The following is a 20,534-nucleotide window of genomic DNA, read 5'->3' as shown; positions in this document are numbered from 1 at the left end:
GTCTTAAAATGAACAGAAATTTAAATAAATAATTAAGTCAAACTTTAAAAGAACAGAGATTAACATAAACAGAGGTAGGGCTGCCGGCCTCTAATTTTTTCAAAGTGAAAGCTTCATATCCGTTTTATCGACGGTAAAATGTATTTTAAATATTTGCTCTTTTATAATCATAACATTAGAAAAAAAGAACAGAAAATGCTGAAACTTTCGGTAATTATGACTCTCTGGCCTATAGAAGGTTTACTTGATTATTCATTATAAGTTCTGTTTCTGATCTGTTTCTTGGTTTCTATTTTCTAGTCTATTTATCTATCTGTACCAACATTTGTTATTTTTATGTTAGGCGTGACTATTCATTTTAATTTTTGTTCATTTTGAGTTTTGCTTATCAATTGATAGTAATTTCTGTTCGTTTTAAGTTTGCATTATGACATAACTTTATTTCTGCCCCCAGTTAACTTAAGTGTGGAAAAGCTATAAGTAATTTTATAGATAGGCATTAACTCCTTACTGTGCAATGGTATGAGCATCTAAGTCTTAAGTCAATTATTATGTAAATAGACAGGCGAATACAAACTATTTACAAACAAATCTGTTCGTTCCAGCAAACTTTCAGACAGATTTTAACGAGAAATATGAAGTAGCGAAAAGAAAGATGTGTCATAGAGGAAACTCAGACATTCCAATGCTTAGACTTACAATCTTTTATTTATTTTGTTTATTTTTTACAAAATTACGGGTACTATTGAAGAAAAGAACAAAGAAAAAGATCACAAATAGAATCTGACGTCCTCATTTTCTCATACTTTGTCAACACAAAATAACCTGAAAACCTTAGTGAACGTTTCCATGATAAGATCAGAGAAGATAAAAAAGAAAAAAAAATCAAACCGAATTATAAACAATAGTGAACATTCCCATAATAAGATCAGAGAAGATAAAAAAGAAAAAAATCAAACCGAATTATAAACAAATAGTGAACGTTTCCATAATAAGATCAGAGAAGATAAAAAAGAAAAAGAAAAATCAAACCAAATCATAAACAAATAGTGAACGTTTCCATAATAAGATCAGAGAAGATAAAAAAAGAAAAAAAATCAAACCAAACTAAACTTTAGACATTACCCATGTTTCTCTCTTCCCTTGTTGTTCCATCCACTGCTGACCATTGTAGTTCACCCAGAAATGCACAGCTCTTCGAAGGGGCGAAGTCGTAACCGCCTTAAGAAACTCAAATAATGCAAAAGTCCTTGAGCATCCTTTTCCCGATAATCCATTCAAGTTGCAATAAAGAAGGCAAGGCAAATTGCCAATAATTTTCACCTCATTTTCATGCGCTATTGCTCTTTGAAGTTGAAGTTGTAATGATAAATATTGAAGAGGCAAAATCTGAACTTGTGGTACTATTGTTGAATTGAACATGTCAGTCCATGCCGAATCTACTTCTAAAGGCACAAGGTAACAGTCTTGAATTCTATCTGCTAAATTCACAAGATCATCTAAAAAGAGTAAAAAGAGCAGAATATTTATTTTTGAATATAAACTTCTAGAAAATTATGATATAGGATTAGAATATAAGAGATAATCGAATATAGTAAAAAAAAGAGGTGTTACAGAGATAATCGGATATATATATATACAAAAATAGGTGTTACACAGAGATAATCGAATATATGTAAAAACAAGAGCTATGAACTCATATGGCACTTGTGACGAGGCAAGAAGAGCTAAGAGCCAAGAGATCATATGGCATGAGCTCTAACAAAATTTTAAGAATCAATAGATTGCTTTAAAAGGAAAATCAGAGGCTTAATGCCGGTCGGGATTTAAAATAAGAGCTCTGAGTCACGAGGTCCTTCTAAATATTAAAATTCATTAAGATCCGATCACCCACTCGTAAGTTAAAAATACCTCAATTTTTCTCATTTTTCCTTTCCTTTCAGCCCCCCAGATGGTCGAATCGGGGAAAACGACTTTATCAAGTCAATTTGTTCAGCTCCCTGACACGCCTACCAATTTTCATCGTCCTAGCACGTTCAAAAGCACCAAACTCGCCAAAGTACTGAACCCCACCACCTAACTCCGCCAAAGAGAGCGGATCCAGTCCGGTTACGTCAATCACGTATCTACGACATTTATAAGCGTTTTCCAAGATTTCCGGTTTCCCCCTCCAACTCCCCCCAATGTCAAAAAATCTAGTCGGGATTTGAAATAAGAGCTCTGAGACATGAGTTCCTTTTAAATATCAAATTTCATTAAGATCCGGTCACCCGTTCTTAAGTTAAAAATTTCTCAATTTTTCTGATTTTTCCAAATTAACAACCCCCAGCTCCCTCAAAGAGAACGGATCCGTACCAATTATGTCAATCTGGTATCTATAACTTGTGCTTATTCTTCCCATCAAGTTTCATCCCGATCTCTCCACTACAAAGGTTTTTTAGATTTGTTTCTCCCCTCCAACCCTATATGTCCCCGGATCCGATTCGAATTGAAAATGGAACATCTGAGACATAAGATTCTTCTATATATCAAATTTCATTAAGATACAATCACTCATTCGTAAGACACCTCGGTTTTCACATTTTCCAAGAATTCCGGTTTCCCCCTCAAATTCCATTCAATGTCACCGGATCTGGTCGAGATTTAAAATGAGAGTTCTAAAGCACAAGATCCTTCTAGATATCAAATTTCATCACGATCTGATCACCCGTCCATAAGTTACAAATACCTCATTTTTCTTTTTTTTTTGAATTACTACCCCCCCCCCCTAACTCCGCCAAAGAGAGCGGATCTGGTACGGTTATGTCAGTCACCTATCTTGGACTTGGGCTTATTCTTTCCACCAAGTTTCATCCTAATCTCTCCGCTATAAAAGTTTTCCAAGATTTCCGGCCTCCCCCCCCCCCTAATGACACTGGATCCGGTCAGGATTTTAAATAAGAGATCTGAGTTTCGAGGTCCTTCTAAATATGAATTTCATTAAGATACGATCATTCTTTCGCAAGTCAAAAATACTTCATTTTTTTTTAGAATTAACCCCCCCCCCCAACTCCCCCAAAGAGATCAGATCCGTTCCGGTTGTGTCAATCCCATATCTAGGACTTATGCTTATTTTCCCCACCAAGTTTCATCCCGATCCCTCGACTCTAAGCGTTTTCCAAGATTTTAGGTTCCGCTCCCCCCAACTTCCCCTTCACCGGATCCGATCGAGATTTGAGATAAGAGCTCTGAGACACGATATCCTTCTAAACATCAAATTTCATTAAGATCCGATCACTCCTTCGTTAGTTAAAAATACCTCATTTTTTTTTATTTTTCAGAATTAACCATCCTAGCTTACCTGGAAGTACCTAAAGTAGCAAAACCGGGATAGTCAGACCGACAGACACACCGACAGAATTTGCGATCGCTATATGTCACTTGGTAGATACCAAGAAGTGCCATAAAAATACCTTATCTTCGTTATTTTTTTAAGTAACCGTCCCTCCACTCCCCCCCCCCAGATGGTTGAGTCGGGAAAAGATTATTTCTATTTAATCTGGTCCGGTCCCTGATACGCCTGCCAAATTTCATCGTCCTAGCTTATCTGGAAGTGCCCTGTTCGATCGCTATATGTCACTTGGTAAATACGAAGTGCCATAAAAACCGTCAATCGATCACTAGGACACTAGCGATTAAACCCTACTTAATAAAGACGATTGGCAGTCCTTTGTGACACTGAAAACAAAGAGACAAGTGTTCGAATGCTTCAGTTGCAACCCCGACCTCTCAGAATTATGTTCTCTTCCTTTCATAAACGCAGAAGTTGTCTTGCTCTTCCGGGACGTTACCGAGGACGGCAATTTAGGTTCGTTTTCTTTTTTTTGTTTTATTACTCGTTAGGTCAAATTAATTGATCAAGAGAGAATATGCTGTTTTGTTTTAATTTGGACAAAGATTCTCCCGTTATCTATATCTCCAAAATGATTTTCCTTTTACTCCAATCTTTCAGAAAAGTATCCCGTTATACATTTTGAGTATTGGAGGAAGGGGGGGTACTTCTTTCCCAATTGTGTCCCTAGTTCAGTGACGTCAATTCACGGACATTTTTGGACAATGAATTAAGAAAAATATGAGAGGGAAAACAAAGACGCATAGATCTGCAACATTTTAATTCGTCACCCAAAAAAAGAAGGAGAAAAGAAATAGAGGAGATAATAAAACAAAATATTCATATTTCTTTATATATGTCTAGATAAGATTGAAGACGGAAAAGAAAAACATTGAGTAACAAATGCATTATTTCACAATCAGCTTTGATGACAGAAAATCGTTTAAAAACGACAAGAAGGAACTAGGACATGAGGCTTATCAGAAACACAAGCGGGAGGCATCAGATCAGAAACGGCAAGAATCCCTACCAGAAGAAATTAACTGCATTTGTCTTATACAACCACCACACTCAAGATATTGTATTTGCGAACATGAGATAATAACCGGTTTTTATGGTCTTTATACCAGACAATATTAGCTTCGCCTCGGTGAGAAACTATATTGTAGCTATATTTTAATTAAATATTTTGTTGGTATTTTGGGTAGGTTAGGTTAATTTAGGCTACGTATTTATTATAATGCTGTCTGCGTGACCCCCCTTTCATAATACTTTGTTTAGGTTTTCATAATTTTGAGGAAAAACTATTAGATTTTATTTTTCATTTAGGGACATGGAAATTTTTAGGTTTTCTAGATTTTTTAAGGGATTTCTTGATTTTTTCTAAACCTAGTGATTTTTCACGATATAGCGCATAGATTCATTATTCAATTGAATAAATCATACAGGGAGCTAACTAATTAAAAAAGAAATATGGAAAATAGTGGTGTGTTACACCTCCCAATATGGGTCAAATTAGCATTTATGCTAATTTGAAACTTCCGATTTCGCACTATATCAGATATAGATCTCAGAACGTTACCATCATGAGGATTGGCGAACCTATTTCATCACAAAGTTGTAAATATGTGCTATACTCCCTATTCCACAACATTTGCTCAGGTCATTTTTTTTTCATATTTAAGGTTTTTTACTCTATATTATATCAGTTCCAAATTAGATTCTCTTCTTTTAAAACTTCTGAGAGTGGTTCGGATATGAATACACCCTCTACATCTGCAAATAGATCAGAAATGAAGTCATTGAAAAAAGGAAAGTAATATAATTTTCTGAATAAAAAAAAAAAAAAAATTATTGAAAAAGAAAATAAGACTTGGTGCTTTTCATGATAAGGTTTGTAATATAACTAGATAGGTTAAATCGATTATAGTTGACGACTGAAGTCGGTAGGGAGTAAAGGGATGGGGCATCAACTCTAGAAATTTTTTAATTGGTTTTAGTTTTTACTTCTAATATCTAATCGAATTCTCCAAATTCTCTTGTTTGTGATTGAAATGGCTAATAAGCACGAATAACTTCCTATTCTATAGAGGTTTCAAGCTCTTATCTACAAATAATGTTGAATTTTGAATTCTTTGCCAGAGGAAAGATCACGGACGTGTGTTTTTTTTCCCAGGGAAGATCTTGTCGAATCAATAGTCCTAGAACAACGGGAGAGGGCTCATTTGAACCCTTTTTCCTCAAACATTGCTCGATCAAAATTCTGAGATAGCTGTTTGTTCAGCATGGTTGAAAGGTTCCAAAACTACACACATATAAGCGGTATCAACCTATACTCTTTTATGAGATTTAATTAGATTAATAATTAGATTTAATTAGATTTAATATTAGGTTATTAGATTTAATAAGCAGTACTGAAAGTCCAAGCTTCGCTTTGTGGGAGGATGTGCAAAAATGTGTAGCTACTCCGAACACCCTGATTCAAAGAAGACAGATTTTTGTGTAATTTTTCCTGGTTTCCATCTAATAAAAAAATGGAAAAACAACCCAAAAGTACGGCGTAATCTGGCACGTACGCAGGGGGGGGGGGCATTCGGCCCCCCCCAAAAAAATCATTTTTTTTGAAATGTTTAATTTCCCCATGGTTTCTTGGGATTTCTGGCAAAAGTAGGACATATATTAAGAATCTAGATACATGTGTGAAGGCTTTTTTGGGGGATTTCACAGCATGCAATTATCCGGTTAAGTCACTGCCCAATTATTAACCCATTTTCTGTCTAAATATTTACCCTCTTTGAAGTAATTAGCAATTGTACTGTTATTTTTTTTTTTTTTGTAAAGAGAGTTTGCTTTCCACAGCAAAATAGAATTATCCTTGATATTAGGGCGTTTATCCCCCTTTTTCAGGATAAAGTACAGCTTTTAATGGATCAATTTAGGAAACTAACATTTTTCATTAAAATCTACTTTTTTGCAATAGAAGAACTACCCCCCACATCACCCATATTGCACTGTTAACCCTAAAATTTCCTTTTCAGAGGGATATAATAGATTAATCACTGGTTCTAAATCGCTATGAACATAACCTGAGCCTAAAACGTACTTTTGAGGCTTCAGTCTTCTTCCCCCCATCCGCTACAATACTACAGATTAAAGATAATCCGTATTTTCCGATATACGTGCTTTTTGCATTACTGAATAAAAGAAAGTGCTACTTTATATCTACTGTTTCGAAGGTTTTGCCCCCCCCCCCCGAAAAAATTCCTGCGTGCGTGCCTGGGTGCAATTAATGGAACACCAGCAACAATTTTAAATCTTTTTTTATATTCCCATGGAAAAAAAATTGTCCCGCCCTTCACAAATTGTGATAAGCATCGGTCTTTTTGTTTCCTTTATAAAAAGGATCAAAAGAAAATGTTTTCTCACAATATATTCCCGCTTATTACTGACAATTAACTAAAAGAACTTTCTCCAAAAATATGTTTTTCAAGGAGAAGTAAAAAAAAAAAAAATCAATAGCCAAAAATGAGCAAAAATAGAATCAAATAATTTACCCAGCGTAAAACTACCACAGATCAGCATCAATAAGTAAATGAAACCCAAAACGAACAGACATTACAATAAATAACCGAGTCAAATTCAAAACAAGTAGAAAATAACGTAGTTAGGACTCACAACCACCTATGCCTACTCAAGGGAAAAACATAATTTGCACTTTACTGAAAGATTAAATGTTTTCACTTTAATAGCTTTAATAAATAAAAAATATTAAGATTTTAAACAATAAATATGAATATATGTATATTAAACTGACAATGCAAATTCGTTTTAATTTTTTCAGTAGAGTGCAAATTATTTGATTTTAGTTTATTTTTTTTTATTGGTTTATTGGAGCTCTTTAGTTTCCTTGAAAAACATATTTCACAGAAATTTTTTTTCTCATGAATTGTCAGTAATAAACGGAAACATATTGAAAAAAAAACATTTTCTTTGAATATTTCTTTATTGAAGAAACAATAAGACCGATGCTTATTAAAATTTGTGAAGGGCTGGACAAATTTTTTCCACAAAAATATAAAAAAGGTCATTTTCAAAATTGTTGCTGGTGTTCAGTAATTACACTAGCATTAAAAAGAAAATAGTTCCCATATTTGTTGGGAAAAAAACTGGAGTTTTGACTGGAAATGAAAAAAAAATTAATAAAAGTAACTTTTTCGATTAGATCACCGATAAACAATTTTTACCAATTTGGGGATTAACCCAGGGTACTAAATCAGGAAAATACAGGGAAGAAGGAAGAGTTTTGTTCTATTCTCTGCATAAAGATGCGAAAAGGCATTTTTCAAAATTTCAAGAGTAATTTTCGCATGAGAAAAAACATACACCTCCACATCTCGGGATAATTTTATACCCTTCCCATTCGTGCGCCTGTATAGAACATAGTAAAGAACCAAAATAACTTTTCATTGCACTGATAAATAGTATTATAATTCTAGTGATTTTTTGGTTTGTTTAATAATGAAGCAGAAAAAAAACTAGCAACTATTCAATACACTGATAAAATAGTATTACAATTATATTCGTTCTTTGGTTAATTAGTGATTTTCTTCGATAATCTAGTGATTTACGTGCCAATTTAGCGATTTTCTTGAAGAATCTACTGTTTTTTTTTTCACCGGGCGACAACCCCGAAAGAGCCTTCTAGGGGACAGTTCGAGGCGATTCATAAGGCATGAGCTCTAGCAAAATTTAAAGAATCAATAGATTGATTGGAAAGGAAAATCAGAGGCTTAATCCGGTCAGGATTTAGAATAAGAGCTCTGAGACACGGGGCCCTTCTAAATATCAAAATTCATTAAGATCCGATCACCCACTCGTAGGTTAAAAATACCTCATTTTTGTCAAATTTTTCCTCCTCTTTCAACCCCCCCCCCTCAAATGGTCAAATCGGGGAAAAAAACTTTATCAAGTGAATTTATGCAGGTCCCTGATACGTCTAGGAATTTTCATTGTCCTACCACATCCAGAAGCACCAAACTCGCCGAAGCACTGGACCCCCCACCCCAACTCCCCCAAAAAGAGCGGATCCAGTCTGGTTACGTCAATCACGTATTTACTACATTTGCTTATTCTACCCACCCAGTTTCATCGAGATCTCTCCACTCTAAGCGTTTTCCAAGATTTCTGGTTTCCCCCTCCAACTTCCCCAATGTCACCATATCTGGTTGGGATTTAAAAAACGAGCTCTGAGACATGAGTTCCTTCTAAATATCAAATTTAATTAAGATCCGGTCACCTGTTCTTAAGCTAAAAATACATCAAATTTTCTAATTTTTCCGAATTAACACCCCCCCCCCAAAGAGAATGGATCCGTTCCAATTATCTCAATCGCGTATCTAGAACTTGTGCTTATTCTTCCAATCAGGTTTCATCCCAATCTCTCCACTCCAAGTGTTTTCCAAGATTTTTGTTTCCTCCCTCCAACCCCCTATGTCCCCGGATCCAATTCAAAATGATAATAGAGTCTGACACATAAGATCTTTCTATATATCAAGTTTCATTAAGATCTGATCACCCATTGGTAAGATAAAGAAACTTCAATTTACACGTTTTCCAAGATTTCCAGTTTTTCCCTCCAACTTCCCCCAATGTCGCCGGATATGGTCGTGATTTAAAATTGGAGCTCTTAAGCACAAGATCCTTCTAAATATCACATCTCGTTAAGATCTGATCACCCTTTCGTAAGTTACAAATCCCTCATATTTTCTAATTTTTCTCAATTACCCCCTCCCTCAAAGGGAGCAGATCCAGTCCGGTTTTTTCATCCTTGTATCTTGGACTTGTGCTTATTCTTCCGACCAAGTTTCATCCCCGCAACTCCCCCGATGAGAGCGAATCCGTTCCGGTTATGTCAAACACGTATTTAGGATTTGTGCTTATTTTTCCCAACAAGTTTCATCCCGGTCCCTCTACTCTAAGCGTTTTCCAAGATTTCCGGTCCCCCCCAACTCCCCCCAATGACACTAAATCTGGTCGAGAATTGAAATAAGAGATCTGAGTTACGAGGTCTTTTTAAATATGAAATTTCGTAAAGATCCGATCACTCCTTCGTAAGTTAAAAATACCTCATTTTTTCTTATTTTTAGAATTAACCCTCCCCCAACTCCCCCAATGAGAGCAAATCCGTTCCGGTTATGTTAAACACGTATTTAGGATTTGTGCTTATTTTTTCCACCAAGTTCCATCCCGATCCCTCCACTTCAAGCCTTTTCCAAGATTCCCCCCCCAACTCCCCCCAATGACACTGGGTACGGTTGGGATTCAAAACAAAAGATCTAAGTTACGAGGTCCTTCTAAATATGAAATTTCATTAAGATCCCATCACTACTTCGTAAGTTCAAAGCACCTCATTTTTTCTCATTTTTCGGAATTAACCCTCCTCCCAACTCCCCCAAAGAAAGCGGATCCGTGCCGGTTATGTCAATCACGTATCTAGGACTTGTGTTTAGTTTTTTCACCAAGTTTCATCCCCATCCCTCCACTCTAAGCGTTTACCAAGATTTTAGGTTTCCCCCTCCAACTCCTCCTAATGTTACCGGATCCGGTCAAGATTTAAAATAAAAGCTCTGAGACACGATATCCTTCCAAATATCAAATTTCATTAAGATCCGATCACCCGTTCGTAAGTTGAAAATACCTCTTTTTTAATTTTTCCGAATTAACCATCCTAGCTTACCTGGAAGTACCTAAAGTAGCAAAACCGGGATAGTCAGACCGGCAGACACACCGACAGAATTTGCGATCGCTATATGTCACTTGGTAGATACGTATTTAGGACTTGTGCTTATTTTTCCCAACAAGTTTCATCCCGATCCCTCCACTCTAAGCCTTTTCCAAGATTTCCGCCTCCCCCTAACTTCCCCCAATGACACTGGATCCGGTCGGGAGTCAAAATAAGACATCTGAGTTACGACGTCCTTCTAAATATGAAATTTCACTAAGATCCGATCACTCCTTCGTAAATTAAAAACACCTCATTTTTTCTAATTTTTCGGAATCTCCTCCCAACTCCCCCAAAGAGAGCGGATCCGTTCCGGTTATGTCAATCACGTATCTAGGACATGTGTTTAGTTTTTCCACCAAGTTTCATCCCGATCCATCCACTCTAAGCATTTGCGTAGATTTTAGGTTTTCCCCTTCAACTCCTCCTAACGTCACTGGATCCTGTCAGGATTCAAAATAAAAGCTCTGAGACACGATATCCTTTTAAATATCAAATTTCATTACGATCTGATCACCCGTTCGTAAGTTAAAAATACATCATTTTTTCTAATTTTTCCGAATTAACTGTCCCCGCCACTCCCCCCAGATAGTGGAATAGGGGAATCTATTAAATCTGGTCTGGTCCCTGATACGCCTGTCAAATTTCATCATCCTAGCTTATCTGGAAGTGCCTAAACTTGCAAAACCAGGACAGATACACCGACCGACAGACCGACAGAATTTACGATTACTATATGCCACTTGGTTAATACCTATTGCCATAACAAACAAATAAAATATATTCATATGGTCTAGAATCTGAGATCGGGCATCAAAACCGAGCCGAGTCAAACAGTTCGTGTTAACGAACTGTAGTAAGGAGCGACCCGGCTCAATAGTAAACGAAACTCTAAAAAACGGAATTTTGATGCTAAAAGATACATCAAAAGAATCGGATTTTCATGCTGATCTTAAATATATAAGTTTTATCAAATTTAGTCTTTGTCATCAAAAGTTACGAGCCTGAGAAAATTTGCCTTATTTTGGAAAATAGGGGGAAACACCCCCTGAAATAGAATATTAACGTCATAGAATCATTAACGAAAATCACACCATCGCATTCAGCGTATCAGAGAACCCTATAGCAAAAATTACAAGCTCCTATCTGCAAAAATGTGGAATTTCGTATTTTTTGCCAGAAGACAGATTTGTTTATTTGTTTTTTTCCAGGGGTCATCGTATCGACCAAGTGGTCCTAGAATGTTGCAAGACGGCTCATTCTAACGGAAATGAAAAGTTCTAGTACCCTTTTTAAGTGACCAAAAAAATTGGAGGGCACCTAGGAGTCAACGGATCAAAATTCTGAGATAGCCATTTTGTTCCGCATAGTCGAAAGCCATAATAACTATGTCTTTGGGGATGACTTACTGTCCCACAGTTCCTAGGGGAGGGGCTGCAAGTTACAAACTTTGACCAGTGTTTACATACAGTAATGGTTATTGGGAAGTGTTTGGACGCTTTCAGGGGGATTTTTTTGGTTTGGGGGTGGGGTTGAGGGGAGTGGGCTATGTGGGAGGATCTTTCCTTGGAGGAATATGTCATGGGGGAAGAGAAATTCAACGAAAAGGGTGCGGGATTTTCTAGCATTACTATAAAAAAACAACAAAAAAATAAACATGAAAAAGTTATTCAATTGAAAGTAAGGAGTAGCATTAAAACTTAAAACGAACAGAGATTATTACGCATGAGGGGTTCTAAAAATACTTCAGCATAAAGAGCGAGGTATTTAGGAGGAGATAAATACCTAGCTCTTTATGCTAAAGTATTTTTAGTAATTTCAACTATTTATTCTACTGCCTTTCTGATTCAGGGGTCATTCTTAAAGACTTGGGACAAAACTTAAGATTTAGCGTAAAGAGCGAGGTATTAACGAGGGAACAAACCCTCTCATATACATAATAAAAATATAATAATATAAAAGTTTGTTACGTAAGTTAATTCTTAAGTTACGTATATTTTTTACCAATAAAAACGTTAGTTAAAAATTAAAAGTTCTAGCTGCCTTTTTAAGTAACCGAAAAATTGGAGGGCAACTAGGCCTCCTTCCCCACCCCTTATTTCTCAAAATCGTCTGATCAAAACTAAGAGAAAGCTAAACTAAAAAAAGCGAATTGTTTAGCGAAAGCTAAACAAACTAAGAGAAGTTTGACTCTTTGCCACAGTTCTTCTTTTTAAAACAATTAAAAGCTTTAGCGTAAAGAGCGAGGGATTGCGGAGGGGACAACTCATTTCATATACGGAGTAATTTCTGTTCGTTTTAAGTTTTAATGTCGCTCCTTACTTTCAGTTAAAAAAACTAGTTTTTTATATTTAATCTACAAATCAAAACCGAACTTAACTAGGCGATAAATACAAAGCACTGTTTTAAACGTCAAAAGAAGATACTTTGGCACAAGTAAAGGTATGGAGTTGTAACATAAGTCGTCTTGAACAAATGCTATTAAAAGTCAGCTTAATAAGGCTTTACTTGTGACTTGGATCGAAGTCAGAAAATGGGGAAACTTATAGAGATTTTGGCACTGGAAATAGGGATTTCTAGGGATTTTCCATCAGCCTTTTAGGGACTTTATCGAAGTGGGCATAGATAAGGCTTTTTTCAGGCATCATACCAGGATACAATATCAGAGTTGCAGAGGTAGCAGCAGCTTAGTAAAGAGCAAACCACGGTCCACAGTAGCCTAAATTTAAAAATGGGTTTCTAAAGAAACTGCATATTCGAGCCATTTCAAATAAAATACTATTTTTGCAACAATAATTTTCATTGAGGAGCAACTTTTAATGATTTAAAATTCTCGGGTTTTGGGCAATTTCTAAAAAGACCTTGAACCCCACAAAATGACGTGAAATCAAAATAAAAAGTGCGTCACTGAAAATGTCATTGCCAAAACTCCAAGCTGCGTACTTACCGCCATTCTAAACAACAATAAAATCCTATTTTTATTTGGATTGGTTATTTTTATTTGGATGTGCTTTTTTTCTCTCTCGATTTTTGTCCAGCAGTGATCGTATCGAAGCAGTAGTTATAGAATGTAGGATAGGTTAAGGGTCATTTAAACGGAAACCAAAATATTTACCGTCCTCGTTAGGCAAGGAAAGGGATTCCGCCATAGCAAAGTATGTGACAAAATAACAGGTATATAAACATTCTGCTCAATCACAAAACAACAATTATAGCCAAAATGCCAATGAGCAGAAATTTTGAGATTGGAAGGCTGAATATAAATTGTTAAATTCGGGACAAATGCTGTACGAAGGCTGATTGATTTATTTTTCTTTTCAACAAGCTGAAATTCAAAACAAAAATTGTTGCTTCGTAGCCTATGCACACTGTCTATAAAAGAGGGTAATAAACTGACCGATGATATTTCCCTATGTTTGTAGGATTATACAAAACAAGCGCTTTACTGAGTATACAAAAAGCACACATAAAAAGTAAATCATTACGTCCATTAAGTAGCCTGCAGAAAATAAAAAGTTAATCTATAAGCCGCTCCAAGTTTGCACTAGCCATAAAATGAATTAATTTTGGTATACAGTTCAAGCTCTCTTTAAGGCCTAAGGAATAAATATTTTTTTTTCTTTGGTAACTGAAAAGTTGACTTAATTAAAAGGCAACTGATTCGTCTCAGCCAGGAATGTACCAGGGGGAACTAGGCGTGCGGTCCCCACTGAAATCCTAAATTTTCTTGTATTTCTGGTCATCTCTTATTCCAATTATCAAATTCATCTGTTTTTTACTACTGCCCCGCTTTTTATCACAATCCTCCATTTAAAAAAAAAGAAAAAGATACGTGCCTGATCTCAGCAGCTGTAAAACCAATAGTTAATAACCTTTAAAAGTCGTGCCAAATGTATTTTTCCTTTATTTTTAACATCCTACAGCTCTATATGTTTCTGCTGTGCAAAAAAAGAAGATAACAATTTGTTTTCTTCGTTTTAATTTCCAACTTTCCTATACTTCAATCAAAAACTTTTTTCAATTTTTTAAATAGCAAGCTGTCCATTTCTTCGTAAGAAAGCTGCATTAATGCACAAATGTAATTACTTTAACTGCAACGATAAAGTTAAAGTTACACTATGCTTTTTAAATTACTAGTGTCAAACAGTTCGTGGTAACGAACTATAAGTAAGGAACGACCCAGCTCAATAGCAACCGAAATTATAAATAACGGAATTTTGATACCAATAGATACATCAAAAGATTTGAATTTTTATGCTTATTTCAAATAGAAGTTTCATCAAGTTTAGTATTACCCATCCAAAATTACGAGCCTGGGGAAATTTGCTTATTTTCGAAAAAAGGGGGAAACAATCCCAAAAAGTAATACAATCTTGAGGAAAATCATACCATCAGATTCAACGTATCAGAAAACCCTTCTGTAAAGGTTTCAAGCTCATAACTGCAACAATGTAGAATTTTGTATTTTTTTTTTTGCCAGAAGAAAGATAACGGATGCGTGTTTATTTGTTTTTTCCCCAGAGATGATCATATCGACCAGTGGTCCTAGAATATCGCAAGAGGAAGTCACCCGATCATAATTTTGATATAGCCATTCATTGAAATAATCCCCCCACACTCCCTGGGGGAAGGGCTGTAAGTTATGAACTTTGCCCATTGTTTACATATAGGCTAGAATTGGTTATTGGGAAGTATTACAGACGTTTTTAAGGAGGGATTTATTCTGACGGGGGTGAAGGGGAGGGGGTCACGCAGGAGGATTTTCCATAGAGGCATTTTTCAAGGGGGAAGGTAATTTTCCATTAAGGGGGCGCCGGATTTCCCAGCATTATTTAAAGACCGGCCAGAACTTAAATGAAAAAAAAAAAAAAACAGGGTTTTCCAACTGAAAGAAAGGAACAACATTAAAAGTTGAAACAAACAGAAATTATTAAGTATACGAGGGGTTTCGCCCCCTCGTCAATACCTCACTCTTTACGCTAAAGTTTTTTTTAGTACTTAGGTATTGACGAGGGGGCGAACCCCTCATATACGTAATAATTTCTGTTCGTTTTAAGTTGTAATGTTGCTCTTTAGTTTCAGTTGAAAATACTTGTTTTTTTATTATTTAATACATACTAATAAGGCACGCACGCGGGAATTTGTTTCGGGGAGATCAAATCCTTCAAATCCCTTATTCTGTGAGAAGTATCGGAAAATTATGGTAAAAAAAAAATCCTGAAGTTTTTTTTTGGGGCGGCAGAGGCCCCGCCCCTTCGTGCGTGCCAGCTACTAATATCCAAAATTCAAAATATCAAAATTCTAATTAAATAGAGCTAGAAAATAGCACTGAAGTAAATTTGACAACTAAATTGAAATATTCTATAAAAATATCTATTCTTTTCCTTGCATAATAGATCTTGAAGCGTTCAGCGAAAAAAAACACATATCGCGTTTGAAAAAAATGCAAGCAACGCTTGAACAAAGTGATCTTATTACTTTTTTTTCATTTTTCAGGTCTTTAAGGATTAAAGTGAAGAAGCGCATAAGCAGAATAAAAGGAAGAGATCCAGTATATAATATGAATAGTAGAATCGTAGCAGGGCCGAGCGGTATTCCACCAGCACACTTGTGGCGACCAACTTCCGATCTGGGGCAAACTTCACGGCTTTTCACTCATTTTGTGGCGAAGTCTAGTAAATTAAGATGTGAAAATTTCAGCAGTCATATTTGTAAAAATGGATTACGTGCAAAACCGTATTTGGCAATGTACTATTTAATAGAAGAAACGGATGTATGCTATTTCAAATACAAATGTTATAATTGTGCAGTTACTGCGATTTTGTCAACATCAGATCTTGACTGAACAAAAGCATAGTGCAAATTCAAAATTTCAGCAATAATTTGAAAAGATTCGTCTTTATGTTTTATAACTGGATTGTGAAAAAATAGATACAGTTGATCAAAAATACTGTTTTTATCTCGTATGGCTGTGGAAATATTAAGCAAACAGAGAAATAAAAATCAAACATAAATCAAATATAAAAATATAACTGGGACCAAACATCATTTAGCCAACTGTTCTCTATGAATGTAGGTCTGTTGCGGAGCCTTTTACTGCTTTTGTAGTTGTTGTTTTTTTCATGATCAGCCTGTAGTCCAAGTATGATAAGCTAATATTACAGTTCTGTATTCATTCTTGATATGAGGGTTTTTCAAGAATCTTGACATTTGAACATCTACTCCAAAGGCATTCTTCTTAGCGATTTAACAGCTTAACAACATGATAGAATACCTCTAAAATGTATCTGAAACATTTCTCATTTTTTTCCTGCAAGATTTTGGTCCTTATCTATAGATTTCACACTTATTTCTAAGACATACTTGCTAAAACTTGGTCAATTCATTGGTAGTTGTGAGGTGGTTGATCCTTTTAATATCGTGCAAGCACAGGAGCGTGACCCAGTGGAAATAAAAGCGTCGGTTACATGAAGTTACATGAAGTAGTTTTCGTTACAGAATCTTTGCAATCTTTCACTGCGTCTAATGAAGTCAGGGTATCAAATGTCTAGTCTGTAAATCCCTCTTGCAACTGTTTACTTTATGACAGTCATACAAATCTCAAAGCCAAACTGTTGCACACACAGGTTTAAGTGCACATTAAACTACTTGATTTTAATACTCCCCTATGTCTCATAGATGTAGTCAACGTCTCTGATACAGCACTTATCAAACTGACCACAGACAAAGAAATCTTTTACTGCGTTCTTCAGCTCGCAGCCAAATTAAAACGACTTCGACAGGATTATCCGTGCTTGCTTTGTTAACAATCTTCCTAAGCCTTGACGGTCAAGGAAACACCTGGTTAGCCATTATTGGGGACGATATACAGCCCCTGGGGGTGGCTACCAACGACATGAGCAAAGCAAGAATCCTAGCGGTTGCACATTGTCACTTCCATAACCAAAGATGGATACAAATGATAGGACAAATTCTGTCGACTTCTGAGCACCAGGAAGAGTTGATGGAGCTTATGTTCAGGTATGTACAGGTAAATGAAAGTATCATGAAAGACTGTACATTCTTTTGTACACATTCATTTTTGAAAAAAGAAAGAAAGAATCTCTAAGTATATTTGGCCAAATTGTTGCTGGGGACTGACCTAGAAGTAACCTTTTATTTGTGGTCTCCAATTGCCTTCAAATGGCTGATGAAAGTAATAGACTATTTGGATTACCCTTAATCTATGCCTATCTATCTTAGTTCTGCCCTAGGATGGATAATATATTATCTATCAGCAAGTGAAATGAACCATTTTTATGCAGTTCTGAAAAAGTTATGCCAGCTTCACCTCTGACACAACCTATATGCCATGGCTTTTAGTAACCAAAACTCTAAAATACGGAATTTTTATACCAATAGTTACATCAAAAGAATCGCATTTTAATTCTGATTTTAAATATATAAGTTTCATCAAGTTTAGTCTTACCCATCAAAAGTTCCCAGCCTGAGAAAATTTGCTTTATTTTAGAAAATAGGGGGAAACACCACCTAAAAGTCATAGAATCGTAACAAAAATAACACCATTAGATTCAGCGTATTAGAAAACTCTGCTGTAGAAGTTTCAAGCTCCTATCTACAACAATGCGGAATATTTTTTTTTGTCAGAAGACAGATGACGGATGTGTGTTTATTTGTTTGTTTATTTTGTTTTTTTTTTCCCCAGGGGTGATCATATCAACCCAGTTGTCCTAGAATGTCGCAAGAGGGCTCATTCTAACGGAAATTACAAGTTCTAGTGCCCTTTTTAAGTGACCGAAAAATTGGAGGGCACCTAGGCCCCCTCCCACGCACATTTCCCCCCAAAGTTGCAGGATCAAGATTTTGAGATAGCCATTCTGTTCAACTTAGCCAAAAACCTAATACCTATGTCTTTGGGGACGACTTAATCCCCCACAGTCCCCGGAGGAGGGGCTGCAAGTTACAAACTTTGACCACTGTTTACATATAATAGTGGTTATTATGAGGTGTACAGACGTTTTCAGAGGACTTTTTCGCATTGGTGTGGGGGTGGGTCGGGGGTTGTGTGGGACAATCTTTCCAGGGAGAAATTTATCATGAGGGAAAAGAATTTCCATGAAGGAGGTGCAGGATTTTCTAGCATTATTTAAAATACAATGAAATAAATACTTTTTTATCAACTGGAAGTAATGAACAGCATTAAAACTTAGACGAACATAAAATATTACGTAAATAAAGGAATTCGTCTCCTCTACAATACCTTGCACTTTACGCTGAAGTATTTTTTAGTAATTTCAACTATTTATTCTACGGCCTTTGTGATTCGGGGGTCATCCTTAAAAATTTGGGACAAAATTCAAGCTTTAGTGTAAAGAGCGAGGTATTGACGAAATCTAAATTTCGTTTTATTTATTCATGTGCGGTGAGCCAAAATCAAAAGATTCATTAATTCAAAAACGTTCAGAAATTAAATTAAAAAAACAAGTTTTTTTAACTGAAAGTAAGGAGCGACATTAAAACTTAAAACGAACAGACATTATTCCATATAAGAGAGGAGTTGTCCCCTCCTCAACGCCTCGCTCTTTACGCTAAAGTTTTTTATTAGTAAGTCTTTTAAAGTATGTATCCTAGATACATATTGTAGTATTACAACATCTGCATACAGGGTGCCGTTAAATTCACCAAATCCTGGTAAGAAAAAAGACAAATGCCGTCCTAATTTTTTAGGTTTCTCTACACGAATTTCATATTACTCTTAGACTCTTCAGTTATAAGCTAATCAACCTCTTCAGATTTTCCTGCAAATTTACTGTTTAAAACCTATAAGAGATTTTCGGTTTTGGGATTGAAATTGTAAATTTGAAATACCATCGCATTTTAGAATAAGCCTTGGTCCTACAGACATGCCACACGTAAGTGCATGCAACACTCGCAACAATCACTACTCTCAATTCAATAAAAAAACAAACAAAAAAATGGCTTTTAAAGGAACTGCCAATCGAGAAATTACTCCCGAGTAACAATATTTTGAAAACAGTAATTTTCATTCAGATAGAACTGGAGTGTAATTTTTCAACACGAAAAGGAATTTTTGAGAATCTTAAAAACGAGGATGGAACTTCTCGAAAATAAAGTCAAACTGAGTTAAAAAGTACACAGCTGAAATTGGCCTTGTCGGAAACCCTTGACTGGAGGTTTAGTCCCCGATCTTAAACAACAAGGAAAAATCTAATTTTTGCATGAGAAGTACGGACATTTTTCTTCTTTTATTCCCCAGGGGCGATCGTATCGAATCATATTGGATAAATAACTAATGATAATGAACCGCACTATTCAACAAGTATAACAATATTTGAAACGTATCCCCAGAAACAGGTAGTTCAACAAAGGATGATATTTATCCAAATCAGTTCTTCAGTGGAGACTTAACTAGGAAAAAAAATACCTTTTATGTTCGGTTGACACCCCATTAAAAGGTCAACGAATTTGTGTGATACAGCTTTTCCTTCATCCGAAAGTAGGAATGTGATTTTCTTTTCAAAAGCTCCGTCACCATTAGATCTCGAAGGGGAAGGAATGGAAAGCTTCTCTGACAAACTAAAAAAGGAAAAGGAAATTTACATCAAACACTTGGTAAATAATCGTTTACACACTCAAAACTTATTTAGAACAATAAAGGAATTCAAAAAGAGACCTAGTTTCGAAATAAAGGGAAGAGGTATAATATCATACGTGTGATAAATCAGGTTTATTTTTTTCATAACAGAAAAAAAAAAAACATACGAGTACTCTAGCTGCTCTGTTTTATTCTTGCTAGTAATACAAATTTGTCATGACCTAGGGCAAGGCTCAGTTTTAAGTTCGGTATTGTTCAATGCCTCGACATCTAATATAACCGGACACTGTAGTTTTGACATGATAGTAGTTTATTCTACGGATGGTATGGATTTGAACATATTGTATTATATCAATAGATTGTCTTGCTCTTGATTGGAACCTCACTCTCTGATCTTCGTTACCTAAAACTTCACCCCACCCATTCTTTATTCGTAAAGATTGGGTGAGGAAAGGTTTTACCTGGATCGAAACTCAAGTGTCTTAAAGGAGCAAAAATTCAATATTAGTACACGAATCTAATTTAAAGATTACTAGAAGCCATCTTAGGATGAACTTAGTACTGCAATGCTGGAAAGAAAATTGAGGGGCTACCAACCATTAAAATAACAGTTCTAAGAAGAGTTCTGAATCAATAATTCATATGAACAATTTGCTTCATGAAATAAAATGCAGCAGCAAGACCATTAGCTCGTTAGGATTCCCCAAGAAGATTATGAAACTATAAATCTTCTAAAAAAAATAACTTGGGAATTAAAACAATGTTTA

At 35.7% G+C, this 20,534-nt stretch overlaps 1 protein-coding gene across 1 annotated transcript in view; it reads right to left on the bottom strand.

The window, feature by feature from the left end:
- The window catches only part of LOC136039840 (midasin-like), a gene marked incomplete in the record, with an annotated part of 305,680 nt that overhangs the window by 84,833 nt on the left and 200,313 nt on the right, over positions 1-20,534 (bottom strand). The window contains 2 exon segments of the mRNA XM_065723761.1: positions 1,126-1,499; positions 19,597-19,748. Of these exon segments, the coding sequence (XP_065579833.1) occupies positions 1,126-1,499; positions 19,597-19,748 (526 nt within the window).

The sequence above is a fragment of the Artemia franciscana genome, chromosome 2 (genome assembly GCF_032884065.1).
Source record: "Artemia franciscana chromosome 2, ASM3288406v1, whole genome shotgun sequence".
Taxonomy (NCBI): domain Eukaryota; kingdom Metazoa; phylum Arthropoda; class Branchiopoda; order Anostraca; family Artemiidae; genus Artemia; species Artemia franciscana.
This window is presented reverse-complemented; position numbering and strand designations above follow the sequence as displayed.